At 42.1% G+C, this 15,671-nt stretch overlaps 1 protein-coding gene across 2 annotated transcripts in view; it reads left to right on the top strand.

The window, feature by feature from the left end:
- The window catches only part of LOC108084236 (uncharacterized), a 34,169-nt gene extending 19,132 nt beyond the window's left edge, over nt 1–15,037 (top strand). Inside the window, exons 2-10 of one of the 2 annotated variants that reach the window (XM_017180364.3) lie at nt 4,976–5,521; nt 8,650–8,766; nt 8,828–9,263; nt 9,326–9,574; nt 9,640–9,899; nt 9,975–10,119; nt 10,337–10,486; nt 10,686–10,857; nt 10,919–15,037. In XM_017180364.3, coding sequence (XP_017035853.1) covers nt 4,989–5,521; nt 8,650–8,766; nt 8,828–9,263; nt 9,326–9,574; nt 9,640–9,899; nt 9,975–10,119; nt 10,337–10,486; nt 10,686–10,857; nt 10,919–13,545 — 4,689 coding nt within the window. In that variant the 5' untranslated portion in view covers nt 4,976–4,988 and the 3' untranslated portion in view covers nt 13,546–15,037. Of the gene's footprint in view, nt 1–4,975; nt 5,522–8,649; nt 8,767–8,827; nt 9,264–9,325; nt 9,575–9,639; nt 9,900–9,974; nt 10,120–10,336; nt 10,487–10,679; nt 10,858–10,918 lie in introns of both variants that reach the window. The other variant, XM_017180363.3, reaches the window with a different exon arrangement.
- Nucleotides 15,038–15,671: the final 634 nt, after the last annotated feature.

Raw genomic sequence — 15,671 nt, 5'->3', positions numbered from 1 at the left:
GAAAATTTATGATATTTGAAGTGTTTTATATTTGCAATAAAAAAATATATATTAAAATGTGATAGAGAAAGCTATGATTCTGCTTGTAAGATGTGTATTACTTGTTCAAAAACTGTAGTTATTAAAAAATATGAAATAATAAGTTTTACTAGAAGTACTTTTATTTTAATAACCGGTAACAAGCAAAAGACCCTTTAAATTTTTGAATTTCTTATCAGTGTCAGCAGGCGAGTCGATTTAGGCTTTTTCCACTGCCTGTAGATCTTAAATGTAGATTTCAGAGACCTTATGGGACAGACCCTTCAAATTCGGGCTCGAGTCCTGACTTTGAAAATCCAAATATGTTTTTATGAATTTAAAAATTTTATTTTTAACTCCTTCAATACTATTTTTTCAAGCTCAAGCTGTAGGCATATGACTTTCTTTCGGTGTTTCATATATACAGTTTTTTTTTAATATGCACACACACATTTCTTTTAACTTTTACTTTGTGTTAAATGTAATTGAAATAAGCGGTGGCGACAAAATAAATAACGCCAAGCAATTTTATTTCATTGTGCCGCCGTAATTTCTTTTCAATTAACAATAACGAAACGGAGCGAAATTGGTAAAAGCAAAAGTAGCCAAGCAAAAGGAGAGGGGGTGAAAAAAAAAAACGAGGGTACTGTAAGAGCCTCAAATTGCTGGAGTCTTTAATACAAACAACAAATGCATTCACAAATTGCGTTTAATTTCTCTCACAAAGGAGAATTTCCTCCTTCAAAGTGGGTGGAGCGTTGCGAGGGGAAATAGCAATAACAATCCACCTTTCATTTAAGCTCTCGGAACTGGGACAATTTGCAGAGCTTAACTTTGTTTCTCAGTGTGTTTGTTTGTTTGCAATTTATTATTTTTTGTACTTTTTTATTTGTTACAGTTGGTCAACATTTTCGTTCTCGCTCTGCTCTTTTTGTTATCGCCCCCATCATCAGACTTTTGCTGTCTTTTCATTTCATTTCTTTTCATTGCTTCGCACAATTTCCGCAGTGACATTTTACAATTGTCCATGGCACTGACAGACAGTTGCTGGCAAAATAATAGCAATGGAGATCCTTATCCGTACATTTATGGAATTATCTGTGGGAATTACAACTTTAAATGGACTTTTACAAGTGTTTTGATAGCTAAAAGCCATGGATTAAGTTTTTCTCTTGGGGTAGTTGATTTTTCAATGGGAAACTTTATGATGTGTATTGCTTTATTATTGAAATTAGGTTTAAAGTTTAATTTGAATATGAAGAAGATATTTTTATGACATATTTAATGTTCAATGTTTTTAAGATATGAATTGATTTAATATTAAAATTAAATTCAAGCTTCAACTAAAAACGAATGAGATATTGAAATATCTATGCATTTTGAAAAGTTTAAAATTTAATTTTTTTTTATTTAGGCTGAAGTGTTGTTACTGAATTAGGGGAAAGAAATTGAAAATATCTTTATATTATTTCATATTTTTATATTTTTTAATTTTAAATTTGATTGAAAAACGGGGTTTCTTGTAAGTTCTCAGTATTTTGAATACTAACCAAGTAGTGTGAGGACTATGCTCCTATCGCTTTGGCTGGCACTGTACCTATCTTATGTGTGGTTTCCATTTACTGATCTCTGTCATTGCCCCGACGTCATCCACCTCACACACACACACACATAGATACATCCGCACACACAGGAACGCACGTGCATAAACATTTCTCAGCTGCCATTTCTCTCTGTTGACACAAATCATTCGCTGGAAGTGTCGCTCCCGTTTCCACTAGACCCCCCCCCCTCTTCCTGTCCCCATAACCAACCACCCTCCCTACCTCCCTCCCTCCCTCCTTCCTGACATCCCATCTTGACAACTTTTTTGTTTGGTCTTGGTGTCCAAATGCATGAAAGAGCCGAGGAGCTCGAACCGCTTTCGTACGACGTATCGCTTACACTTGGGGACTTGGGGCTGGATGGCTGGTTGAAGAGCTTTGGACGATAGCAAAAATGTTTAAACAGTCAAGAGTTCTGGACAGCGGTAACCGAAAACTGTTAAATTTTTTAGTGGAAAAAAGCGAACGGAATCTTATTTGGAAAATTAGGTATCATTTCGAACAATGTATTAGAAATCTATTTCTGTAAATTGTTATAACGTTAAAGTAGAGCTTTTTTGATTTAAATATATTAACTATATGGAGATACCACAAATAGAAATATTATACATTTCCCCGGTAAATATTTATATTATATCTTTAATATTATAATGAGATTTTAAAGAAACCGTGAGGTCATAGAAATCAATATCTAATATTTACAAAATAATAATATATATCTCTATAATATAATATATGTTGTTATTCGCAAACGATTCTTATTTTTCTGGTAAAAAGAACTTCTTTTTTTCTAAAATAAAAAAAAACAATAATAAATGGAATATTATTAAATCCCTCGTGAATTTTTCCGCATATTCTTTCTCGATTCAAAACTAAACTTTTAAGAAATATTTCCTAATTTGAAAGGAAATATTTGCCAAATATCCTTTGGGCAGTCCATTCATCCTGGCAATTTCTTGTCCCGAGACAAATCAACATTCCGTAGCCAAGAATTTCTAGTCCAGAAAGAGAAAAGCATGAGATTGCGAAAAAAAATAAAGAAAAAAACCCACCAACGAACGAACAACTTTATGAACATTTTTGCACTTGTCTATTTGGTCCACTCCCAAACAAAGAAAATATGTAATTCAAAACATTGTTCAAGTGTTCCAGTTTTTACTGTAAGAGAGCATGTGTCTGTGAAGTTGTTTATGAAACTTTTGCACCACACATACATACATGCATAGGAGGAAAATGGAGGAAAATACACATGGAGACGAGAAGGAACTTGACCATGTCGCTTGCCGGTTTGCCCGTTGTTTGCCAAGCCGTTACTTGTTAGGCAGTTGCACTGAGAATAAATGGAAATAGTTCTATAAAGATTTTAAAAGATATTGAAGAAATAAACAAGTAGGATTCCTAATTAATTTACATTTTATATAAGGTTTTTTACAACCTGTTCAATTCTCAAGGATTAAGTAAAATGTTCTTTCTTTTACCCAAATTCTTCGATATAAAAGAACTTATTTCTAAGATCTAAAGAACATTAACTTCTTCTGTGTAAAATGGCCTTCCACTCCCCTTGCATTAACATGGAGTGGAGCATCATGATGAGCTCTTTGGCAGCTCCTTTTCCATTTCCATCTTGGCCGCAACTCTCGACTCGACTCCTCGCCTAATGGATGTCTCTTTGTTTGGCTCGGTTCTGTCGTATCTCGTTTTTTGAAGCCGCATCTATCCGTATGGCACTCCAGCATCATCCGATTCCTGCGATTCCTTCTCCTCCTCAAGCTCCTCGCTCGCTTTCCGCCCGATGAAATTGCGCAAGCAAACAAACACATCCATTTTGGCCCCTCCTGTTGTTGGCGGTTTTCTCGTTGGGTTTTGTTTGGACTCAGCCAACTAGCCGGCACTATCGGCCATTGGCACTCGCTCTCGCCCACGCTCATGATTCAACCCTGCACTTCGGTCCCGCCTCTCTTCCGCTGCGGAATAAATTTTAGAAAAATCTTTTTGCAAGCCATTTACTGAACCATGTCAGAGGCGAAAGTCGAAATGCTGCTGTCGCTGGTAGCGACGGGCGTTGAAATCTAAACATTATGCAAATGCTCTTTGATATTATTGAAGAGTTTGGACAGTGTAAACATTGTGGGCGGGATTGATCAATTCTGTGGCAATGCTTAAATGGATTTGCCCAAAAACCGAATTGGTTAACATTTTGTTATACTTTCTTTGCTTTTCGTCTGTAGCTTTGATGTGTGTAATGTATGTAATCTTTTAGTATAGATTAATTTTACATAAAATCATGTATTTTATTTACAGATTAGTTGGGGTTACTTTTTGTGAGCTTAAGATTGCAAAAGAAGGGATTAGAGGGATCACTAGAGTTTTTAAAAACATTTAAGAATATGTCGAAAATTATACTATACAATTTTACGTTGTAAGAAAACAAATATATGCCGAATTCGGGTTCTCAAAAAGAGCATTGCATACTTTTAGACATATTTTTAAAGGTTTTTATAAAAGCAGGCTAGAATTTATAATTTTTAACGCCTTTAGAGCTAAATTTCTTTAAAATAATGAAAATTTATGAAATGTAAGTTATAAAAGTTATACTGTAGATACCAAGGAATACAAGTTCCTAGCAACATTTGTCTATCAACACTTTCTTGGGCATTCCTCCATGTTATATTTAAGATTAACGATTTATTTACGGAATTATAAGGAAAGATAATTGATTTTATATGGTCATTATTATCCCGAAGAAAACCTTTAAAGAATATTTCTCCTAAACCTAAACCCAATCGCTCTAATCCTGCCAACCCAGAGTGCTCCAAATACTTAGCAAAAACAATGCCAACTATTTGCGCCCATTTCGGAACCAGTTCCTCATCGCCTTGGCCAATCCATGTTTACACGATTGCCAAATAAAGGAATGAAAACATATGCAAAAAGAGACAGAGAGCAGTAAGGAGAGAACGAAACCAAACAGTAAAAGCAAATCGAAAATTGTGTCATAACATTAAAAACAAGTTGGCCTAAAACCTGAACCTATCCCACCACCACCAATGAAGATCATGATGATCGTGGTCATGATAATGACGGGGATGTCTGTTATGGGGGGACCTGTTTTTTGTGTCCAGACCCCCCGACAGCTGAAAAGGCAATGCCAATGGTCTGTATTTAGTCTGCCAGCCGGGATGTTGAATTATGGGAGCCTGTTTTGAGCCAAAGTGGGTCGACTTGGTCTCGGTCTTTGGTCTCTCTTGGAACGGAATGTGATTTGTGGCATGGACAATGTGTGAAAATGGCCCGGCAACGAACGACTTGACTTGTGTCCGTCTCACCTCTCCTTTCTCTTCCTTTCCTTGCAGCGAATGTGTTTCAATGATGTTACTGCCTTCGGGGCGTTCGAATAGTGATGTCTATCCGCTGCAAAATGCCGCCAACACAACAGCCACACCAACTACTGGCCCAGGAGCAGGAGCAGGAGGAGGAGGAGCCACATCCAAGCCCTTGCTACTGACACGAACGTCATCGCCACAATTGACAACAACGCTGCCGACAACAAATGGCTCCATTGCCCATTCACATGCCACGCCCACTCGCTCCAACGGATGTCCGCAGTCCCTGCCCGGAATCTCAGCGATAGCGCCCATCGGAGCAGCGGAGGCGACAACAACGACGTCAACGGAGCTGGTCACTGGCAATGGGAATGGGAATGGTAATGGTAATGGAAGCGGAACCAACTACGGCACCGGGATCTATGGCCCGATACTGGGTCAAAGTCATGGAAGTGGCATGGCTGGCGTTGCCGGAAATTGGCCAGAAATTGATGGACACTTGGAGGCCATACAGGAGAAGCTAAAGCCCGGCTGGAGCGTTCATGTGGGCAAGGAGGGCAGGCTCTACTATTGCAAGTAAGTTTTAAGTTCAACACTTAACTTAGTAGATATAATTTCAAATATTATTTAAGACTTAAATTTTTATAATTAAAAAGGGGTTTTCATAGGCAAACACAGTACTTTCTAAAAGTTTTAGCCACTTTTTAAGTCTTGGTTGTTCAGAGTTTGCAGAAAACTAAACTGATTTATTTATTTTTCTTGCCAATTAGGAAACTTTTTTGGGCTTTTCAGAAATTTCACAAACCCAGAGGGAGTCCTTTTTGCCAAGACAAAACTGTGTTAAACTTATTTAGAAATTAATAAATTATATTTACTAACAATTTCTTTAACAATTTATGGAACATTTTTAACATTTATTTCTATTAAATTTTGTTTACTTAACTATTTTATGAGAATTTATAAATCAAGCGTAAGAGAAAGAAAATAGAGAGAGGTAGGAATGAAAGTCAGAAAGTTAAATATTTCACAGATATTCCAACTCACAAATACCTATTTTTGACATTAATTTTTATGGCGTTTTGACGTGGCTTTTGCAGAAACCACTTTTTTTTAATAAGTTTGCCATTTCTATGAGTTTTGCTACGCAACAAAAAGAATATTTAACAAGGCAGAAAGGCTGCCGTTTTTATAACCATTAGCGTGGGCAAAGTTTTAAAGCATTTCCATGGCATTTGGCCCACTAAACGACTGAAGGACAGGACTGGAAAACTGTAAAACTTGGGGAATGAGGGAAAAGGAAGGAAATGACCGACGACGGACTGTGTCCTGGACGGGTTAGATTGGATGGATGTGGCTGGCGGAGAGCGTGAATGAATGCTGGGCACTCTCTGCTGCACATAAATTGATTATGCACGAAATTCTATTAAATAATTTTACACTTTGTTGCACATCAAACTGAAAGCGCACAAAATGCCATAACCAAAGGGGTCTGGCAGTGGGCTGGCCTTGGGGGGCGGGTCTCTGGGTCTGTGGGTCTGGGTCTGCCACCGAGGCGATAGACTGAATGAGTGAGCAGCTCTGCTTGGGATCCGTGCCCGGACCCGGACCCGAACCCGGTCTGGCTCCCGCTCCAGTCCTCTGCTCCTCCTCCTCCTTGCCGAGAGTGTGCAAAAGTGCAAAACTAATTATCACAATTGTGTGCAGCCAGGAAATGAAGAAAGACAGCAACGGAAGCCACCAAGGTGGCCCCCAGATGTGGGGGCTGCAATCGGATTTTGCCGGGTATTGGGCTTGGTGAATCGAGCTTGGTTATTTTACAGTCGAACTTCTATTGATTCCATTTTCAGTTTTTTAGTTCTTTATTCTTCGAATAAGGTTTTTAGTTTATTTCTTTGATGCTTTTTTCGATTTATCGATACTGTATAGATAATTAATGCAAAGGACAATCGATATTCTTAATTTTTAACGATATACGATAACATTAAAAATTACAATTTTGTTGCCAAAATGTTTGGAATTTTGAAGTTAAAAACGAATTAATGAATTAAAGAATATATATATATTTTTTAGGTTAAATTTAATATTTTAGATTTCCATATATAAAACTTAACTATATTTTTTATATAATATTTTAGTTTTTCTCGATATAAATTTCCATTTTAAACTTATACCCATTTAAACTCAAACTTTCTACTAGAATTAATTTCCTGTATCTAATCTTATTCGCCTTATATAAGTCCCACTGTAGTTGGGTTCGATTGGGGTGTGTGGATTGAGGCTGGGTCTGCCTCTAGTTCTGGGGTCCCGATTATGGGTTTGCTGTTTATTGCATAGTTGAGCAAATAACCCAATTAGCGTTGATTAATGTCAATTGAAATGCATTTCTAACTACAAACATATCTATGTGTGTTGTGGTCTGATATGGATAGAAAGGAAGTGGGAGAGCCCCCAAAGAGTTGACCACAAGTTCAGGGTCAAATTAAAAATAGTAAAATTAGGAAACGATATCGTAGAACCACAAATATAGCTCCCAAATTCTAAAGTTGCATTGTTTATGCTTGTAAAATTAATCTTAATCATGGACAAAAATAGAAAAATTAAGGGGGGGGTAAGGTTAATTCGGTGCAAAAATGCCCACTTTTCAAAAAAATGTTGTGGCGAAACGGCTAAAGCTAGCTTAACAAATTAAATACCATATAATAACACAACATTTGAACAGTTTGTGATAAATTTTGTATTGAAAAATATTTAGAGGTAGAGGAGTTATAGGGAATCTCCCGAGTCGCCTCCAAAAAAAGTTGGTTTGCGGTGTACATCCTAACTGTCCACAGAATCATCCGATCTACAAAAATTATACCTCATTCGTTAAAGGATAAGTGTCCCGAGGTATTCTCGAAGCGTTTTTATTTTTAAAATTTTTTCCCTATTTTTTATCAAAATTTGAAGTCAAAACCCCGATTTTTGACTAAAAAATTAAGTTAATTTGTTAAATAAAAAATATAAGAAAATTAAAAATTAAAAAAAGCTCGACGAGAATACCTGTAGAATTATCTAAAGAAGTTATGTTCCAAATTTCAAACCGATTGGTTCAGTATATTTTTAGTTATCGTGTACACCGATTTTCAAAATGGCATTTTTCAGGAGAGCGCTTTAAACTTTGTGATTCTCATGCATTGAACACCAGACGACCTTCGTTCAACTCCGCATAACTTCGTCAATTTTACTTTGATTGATGTAAAACTTGGACACAATATTCTAAAGATATTGAACTTTTAAAATAAAAAATAAAAAAAAATTTACGAAAAAAAAAATTAAATACCTTACCCCCCCCTTAAGCTGATTTAAAGCTGTGAGCACACATAAACTATGATACATTGTAGTTAGATTGGTTCTAATACCAATAAACCAGACTCAACAACGAGTTTCCATTTATTATGTGTCTCGGCTGACTACTTACTTGCCTGCCTGTCTATGATGGCATTTTTCTGCGGTTCGTAATAAATACACATTTTCCCTGTATTGGATTACAAATTGCCATTGACAGCTGACTGAGCACTGTTCTATTGACTCATTTCCATTTCTAAAATCAATATTTAAATGAGGTTATCTTATGGATATTAAATTTTGTGACATTCTTTGAATAGTTACCTTTAACTCAAGTTCATCAGCTTATTTTAAAACCTATTTAATTGAAACATTTCCAGCCACATGACTCAATCCGCTGGCTGGCTGCCTGCCTGCGAGGATTGGAGCAAACACGAGGAGCTCTCCTATGGCTGGGAGCGTGCCATAGACTCCAAGGGTCGTTCCTACTACATCAAGTGGGTATCCCAATAAAATACACAGTATAAAACCTAATTAAACTATTATTATCTCAATTAGCCACCTCAACAAGACGACCACATACGAGGCCCCCGAATGCATACGCTGGGATGAGCATCCGCCAGAACCACGAATGGTGCAGCTCCAGAGGAACGCAAGCCTTGGATTTGGCTTTGTGGCCGGGAGTGAGCGTCCCGTAATAGTGAGATTCGTGACGGAGGGCGGTCCTAGCATTGGTAAACTGCAGCCAGGCGATCAGATTCTGGCGGTGAATGGGGAGGATGTGAAGGATGCCCCGCGGGATCATGTCATCCAGTTGGTGCGAGCCTGCGAGTCGCAGGTTAATCTCTTCGTCTGCCAGCCGATGGCGCACTGCATCCTTCCAGGCAGAAAGTCCACGCTCCTCTCTGCGGGAAAGCGAGCCAAGCTGAGGTCCCGTCCCAGTCGAGTGCGGTTCGCGGAGAGCGTTTGCGTTAATGGAGCTCCTCTGTTTCCGGTGAGTGTTTGGATCTAAGATCGCCTTAGAGAAAGGAACAGATTTAATCTTGTTTCCATCAGCCTTCCGCCTTCTCCCTGGGAGACATCTGCGTGCCGCCAATGGCCAATGTTTTGAAGGTGTTCCTCGAGAACGGTCAGACCAAGTCCTTTAAGTATGATGCCACCACAACGGTGCAGGATGTGGTTAGCTCGCTGCTGGACAAGCTCTGCCTCTGCTGCGGGGAACTGTTCAGTCTGGTCCTGGAGCATGTGAAGAGTCTCAAGCGGAACAAGCTCACCCTGCTGGACCCACAAGAGTCACTGGCGAGGGTAAGCAAATGGAAAAATATTACAGAATATTATAAGTTAATTTATTCTGAATTTTTTTCCAAAAGATTGCCGCTCGTCCGGGCGCCCACAAGCTGAGGTGCCTATTCCGCATCACCTTCGTTCCCATTTCGGCCGCGGAGCTAGCCCAGCGGGATCTCCATGCCCTGGACTACCTGTATTTGCAGTGCTGCAACGATGTGAACCAGGAGAGATTCGCCCCGGAGCTTCAGCCGGAATTGGCACTCCGATTGGCCGCCTTGCACATGCATCAGCACGCCCTGGCCAACAATTTTGCTCCCTCAAAGCTCACCGTCAAGCTGGTGGAGTGAGTGCAGCCTCAAGTCCTCAAGATGCTGTTCCTTTATTTACAATTGCTGCCTTTTTCTTTCATTTGTTGCAGACGCGAATTCGGGCTGGAGCGCTTCGTCCCAGTGAGCCTGTTTGAGGGCATGAAGCGGAAGGAGCTGCGCCGCCTGATTTCACACTTCCTGAAGCTCAACGCGGAGATGACAGGATCCTCCAGCAAGGTCCTAACACAGCTGCAGGTGAGTTTATATATAGAAAATGTGGCTAGCAACAGAGGGAAATTGTAAATGCAATAAAAAGGAGTTTGCCAAATGAGAATAATAAAGTTATGTCTAGCCAGAAAGGAAATTCCTTTATTGGCTTTTTAGTTATAGAGGCACAACGAAATAACATTAAATTAGGACCACAACCTCTCCCTACCATAAGTATTTTAAATATTTTTCTGTATCATTCCAGGCCAAACTCCATTATCTAGATATTATCGCTAGCCTACCAAGCTATGGAGCCAAATGTTTCAGCACAAACCAAAGAGAGGGCGTTGAGCGCGTCCTCCTGGTGAGTCCACGCTTTGGACTCAGCCAGATATCCAGTGCCCGTAATTCGGTGGTGAGTTTTGGCAAATATCTTATCATAATAAGATGCATAACGGCTATACATTTAAATGGCAAAACGTAAGGGATTTTTCTGCAAGCTATAAATTTGTTTCGTGTTACTCATCTTGTTAATATAAGATCTTTGGCTTTGGCTAGAGTTTCGCTTAAATAAAAATATCAATTAACCAATTCATGCTCTTGGCCAGCCACAGCCTATTTCCGCCATCGAGGACTTCACTCATGTGGTGGTAAATCGCGAAGACGATGTCACCTGCAGCGTATCCATCTTCATGCTCGGCGATCGAGCGGTGAAGTTCATCATGGAGGATCGCGATGCCTGTGAATTTAGCCTGGTCCTAGGAGGCTACTATCGACTGCTAACAGGTAAGACATTATTCTGTTTTCTTTAGGGTTTCGATTCCTAATGGTTTCCTTGTCCCACAAGGTAACATGTTGAATATTCTGCGTGAACGGGAACCCCACGACGAAGACAATGCGCCTGGCTTCCTTTCGCAGCACACAGTGCTCCCAGCGGGCTGGAGCTACCTGTTGCCCTTCCATACGCGAGCACACAGCGTTAACTTCCTGATGACACCGCCCTATCATCCGCTTGTCCAGCGCGGTCAGCTCCAGCAGCAATCATCCATTCAGGCGCCACCATCGCTGCCCTATGCCATGGACCTGGACCTGCATAGCGTGATGGCCACCGAGCTGCTGGAGGAGGCAGCCAAGGACTCGGGATTGAGTGATAGCAGCGGCAGCAATTACTGCGAGGGACGCAGCCACTCGGGCAGCCACCAGCTGGAGGCGAAGAACGAGCAGGTACTCCGAAGGGTTCAGGAGCTTCAGCACCTGGTTCAGACCTCCGAGCAGTATCTGAGTGAACAGGAGCAGGGCGGTGGCGGCGGCGGAGGAGGAGGAGGCGTGACTATGCTGGAGTTTGACTCCGACTGCGACAGTCTCAACAGCAGCAAGGTCTCCTCGACGGAGGAGTCGCAGGGTGGTGTGATGTTGGGCTCGGGAGTAACCATTCCGCCAGGACATCCGCTCAAGCACAGCGATTCGTTGACCCTGCTGGCGGAGACCATTAACCACGAACTGAGTGGCATAACCCAGGGATTGAATGCCATTCCCGAAACGGCGCCAGTTTCCTCGTCCGCCCCCGCCACGCCTGCCACGCCCAAGCGGAAGCCCAGCCTGTGCAGCACCTCCAGTCCGAGGCCCCAACGGAAGCTCAATGGATTCAGCCAGCTGCTGAGCGACCTGCAGGCCCTGGGCACCGACTTCTCGCAGAGTGAGAGCGACTCGGAGTCCGTGGCCTCGCCGGCTCAGTCGCCGACAGCCAGGAGGCCGCAGATGATGCTGCTCCAGGCAGCCGGAGTGGCAGGACCTGGACCAGCTGCCAAGCAACCACTGTCGCAGAGGAGTAGCTTTGGTCTTCACAGTCCCGATGGCACGCATTTCGGGGCCGAAACGAAGGACTACAACCTGCGGGAGTATCTGTTGCAGCTGAAGGAGATTAGCAATGCGGCATCGGCGGACACCGATGTGGCAGCCCGCCAGCTGTCCGAGATTTATGGGTTCGAAGTGAGGGAGGATACCTTCATTGAAACCGATACGGATCTTATAGATCTACGTGCCATTCCGCCACCCCAAACGCCCGACGAACTGGACTCGCTCTCGCTGATGAATGCCGCTCCACCCAAGGGTTTCGAGGGCAAGGCCGAGGAGCTGGACAGTTTCCTGCAGCAAATAATGGTGGCACCACCCACACAAAAGGCCACGCCCGCCAAGGAGCTCACGCCCGAGGAGATTATGTCGTATATTATACCTCCACCTCCGAATTTGGAGCAGCAGCAACAGCACCAGTCGGTAGTGGCGCAGTCGGTGGTTCAGCCAGCGGAAACCGAGTGTCTGTACAGCAATTCCGTGCAGGCCAAGCGGGAGTTCTTCCAGTCGGTGGCCAATGGAACGGCCAAGAACGGCAGCAGTAGTCCGGCTCCCCATGTCATTGAATACGCCACCGTGGAGCGGAAGAGCAAGTTCAGCTGCTGTCCCACCAGCAAAAAGGAGGAGTTGCCGGATCCCGAGGAGCTGCAACCGCCGCCCAGGACGCCCACTTCAGAGCAACTGTCTCCGCCGCCGGCGAGGCCACCGAAAAGTGCCGAGCTCATGCAGCGCTATTCTCCCAAAAAGCAGGTGAGGATCGCGGCCAGTCCAGTGCAGATGCAGCCGCAATCGCTGGACCGAAGGGAGCTTGGGCCGCCCCAACTGCCGCCGCGCGGAAGTCCCACACTGGAGGGAGGAAATCCAAGTAATAGTGTCCTGGTGAGTGGTCCCAAGAAACCCCCGTTGCCGCCCATCGCCAATCGCCCGCGTCCTCTGAACGGAGTAACCAATCCTTCGTCACCTGGAACTGCAACAACCGCACAACCATCACCACCCGCCCACTATTCACCACCCATACCGGCCACCGTCCGATTGCCCCACTTGAACCAAACCAACGGCGGGACACTTCCCATGCTCCCCAAGAAACCGCAGCAACTGCACGGCGAGAAGCTGTTCATCAAGAACGGCCATCTGATCGACGGCGAGGCGCTGCTGGCCAAAACGGACGTGGCCATGTCGGGCCTCCTCATCAAGCTGGACCAAGTGGCGGCCCAGTGCTCGGCGGCTCAGGCGGCCGGCGGCGGCACCTCCATCGATGAGGAGAAGTTCCAGCGGGCGCGAAACGAGCTCACCGAACAGACTCTCGCCCTGGTGACGGCCAGCAAGTTCCTGGTGGCCTCCATGTCGGACATGACACTGATTACGCTGCCCGAACACCTCACCTCCTGCCTGACAGCCATCCGCAGGATCACCGAGCTGGCCCAGGACATGACCAGGCATACGTCGGCTCCTCTGCAGACGCGGAACATAGTGCTCAAGGTTCACGATGTGGCGAGCAGCTTCAGGGAGCTGGTGGGCGTGGAGATCGGACCCATTGGCGCCGGACAGTTGGCCCTGCAGGCCGAGTGTCTGGCCAATGTCCTGGCCACTCTCCTGCGATCGCTGCGTGTGTTCTCGCCATAACCCACAGAGAAGCAGGACAGCGACGGATCTGGCGAGGAAATCCCTGACAACAGCGGGGGCAGCCAATCCAACAACCATCCCGACATATCGCACGCTCGTCTCTCCATGTGTAAATCCCCTTACACCACCTACGTCTAGATGTGCAACGAGTCCTGTCCTTACTATCTAAACTAATATCCTGACAAACACCGTCTCTCGCAACCGATTTACAGGTAAAGGGCCGCGTCAGAGAGTCGATGGTCTGAGACGGCCCCTAGGCGACGATCGACACTGGAATGTGGAAGCTCAAATCGAGGAGATCGTGGGAGCATGTATATAGATCCTGGGGATAACTACATATCGCAGTCTTGGGACGAAATTTGTTTGGTTGAAAACAGAGCAGGGCACCGCATTTCGGAGCTCGTCATTCTTAAGCCAATATATATTACAAGAAAAATCATGTGTAATCCCAAAGACCATATCCAAATGTATCCCTTATCTATATCACAGAGGCCCCACATCGCCAAGGTCTCCCATAAAAAAAATATCTTTCTTAAATATAGTAAAATCGATTTATAAATATCTTTAAAAACAAATAAGAAAACTCAAAACAAAATCTCTCTCAAACTTAACGCATGCAACTAACTCGAATTTCTATGTAATCAACTATTTTTAACTATAACATATATATCACTCTCGAATTGTTAGTACTGCTCTCTGTATACCAAAATCCCCCAATCCGAACCCAAGAAACCAATATGTAACACCATGACTTGATTATCTAGACCAATTTATATGAGAAACTAACGGAAATATGTTTATTAAATTATGCTATTAGTATATTTTCTTATGTACATAATTTACACACATACCCAATACCATATATAATATACATACATATACAAGTACTATTAAATATTATTATAAAATTGACCAAACAATAATCAAAATTTTAACTTGTGATATAAAAAAATGAGTAAAAATGTAAAAGCTAAACAAACAAAAAATAATTATTAATTATTGAAAACATACAACTTTTACTTACGTTTTAACTGGACTTATTTAAATGTATGTTCTCTGTTGTTAAACAAAAAACGATACACCTTTTTTGTTATTGTTTATGTGTCATACCTTTTGTTGTAGTTGTTGGCGAAGAGTACAAGAATGCGCACTAAGTTGTAGCTTTAACTAATTATATTATTACAAATAGAGGATAATCCGTTGGAAGGAACTAATCGATGACTAATTGTTTTCATTTTGTTTACATTTTCCGTTGAAACCAACTAGCAAACACACATATGCATAACAAACATAACCATATGATATACATACAAGAAATATACAAGTATGAACTAAAATTAATAGTACGTATTAAGTAAAGCATATTCAAATGTACAATGTAAAACAATGTAACTGTTTATGATTTAATGAAACTAAAACAAATAATGCATATGAAATTGTATGGAATAAATTCAATAAATAAACCAAAGTAAAATAAATATAAAAACGACAAGCTGTGTCTTTTAAAGTGAGGTTTAAGTGAAATTAAATATCTAGAGAAAATCGTTAATTTGAATTTTTAACGTCCCGGTGCAACGAACCAGCGTTGCAAGACTGTTCGTGTACGAGCGACCAAAGTACCAGATCGTCCGTTGATGCGGTAATTTTACTGTAAAACTTAGTTTTTACATTTTACTTTGAAATTCAGAGTGACCAAGGGAAAATACCAAATATCGCAATTACGGTATTTTGATATACATACATTTTTACACTCTACTTGAGAATTCGACCCCAAGCATGTAAAACCCTGTTTTGACATTTTACCTTGAAATTCAGAGTGACCAGGTGGAAGATATCAAGAAATATCAAATAAAAATATCGCGATCGCGGGCAACAAAATGTCACATTCAAACACGTTCGTCGAACATTCTCTCTCGGTTCGGTTGCAACGGACCCGAAGGTGCTGCCGAAGCCTGCCGAAGCAGCGTTCGGGTCTCTCTCGAACATTTTACATTCTACATGAGAATTCTACCCCAAAAACGAGAATTCGACCCCAAGTATGTAAAACCTTTTGACATTTTACTTTGCAATTCAGAGTGACCAAGGGGAAAATATCACAAAATATCAAACAAAAATATCGCGATCTC

This window comes from Drosophila kikkawai, chromosome 3R (genome assembly GCF_030179895.1).
Source record: "Drosophila kikkawai strain 14028-0561.14 chromosome 3R, DkikHiC1v2, whole genome shotgun sequence".
Taxonomy (NCBI): Eukaryota; Metazoa; Arthropoda; class Insecta; order Diptera; family Drosophilidae; genus Drosophila; species Drosophila kikkawai.
The sequence above is the reverse complement of the archived record's forward strand: the minus strand, read 5'-3'. Positions and strand labels throughout refer to the sequence as shown.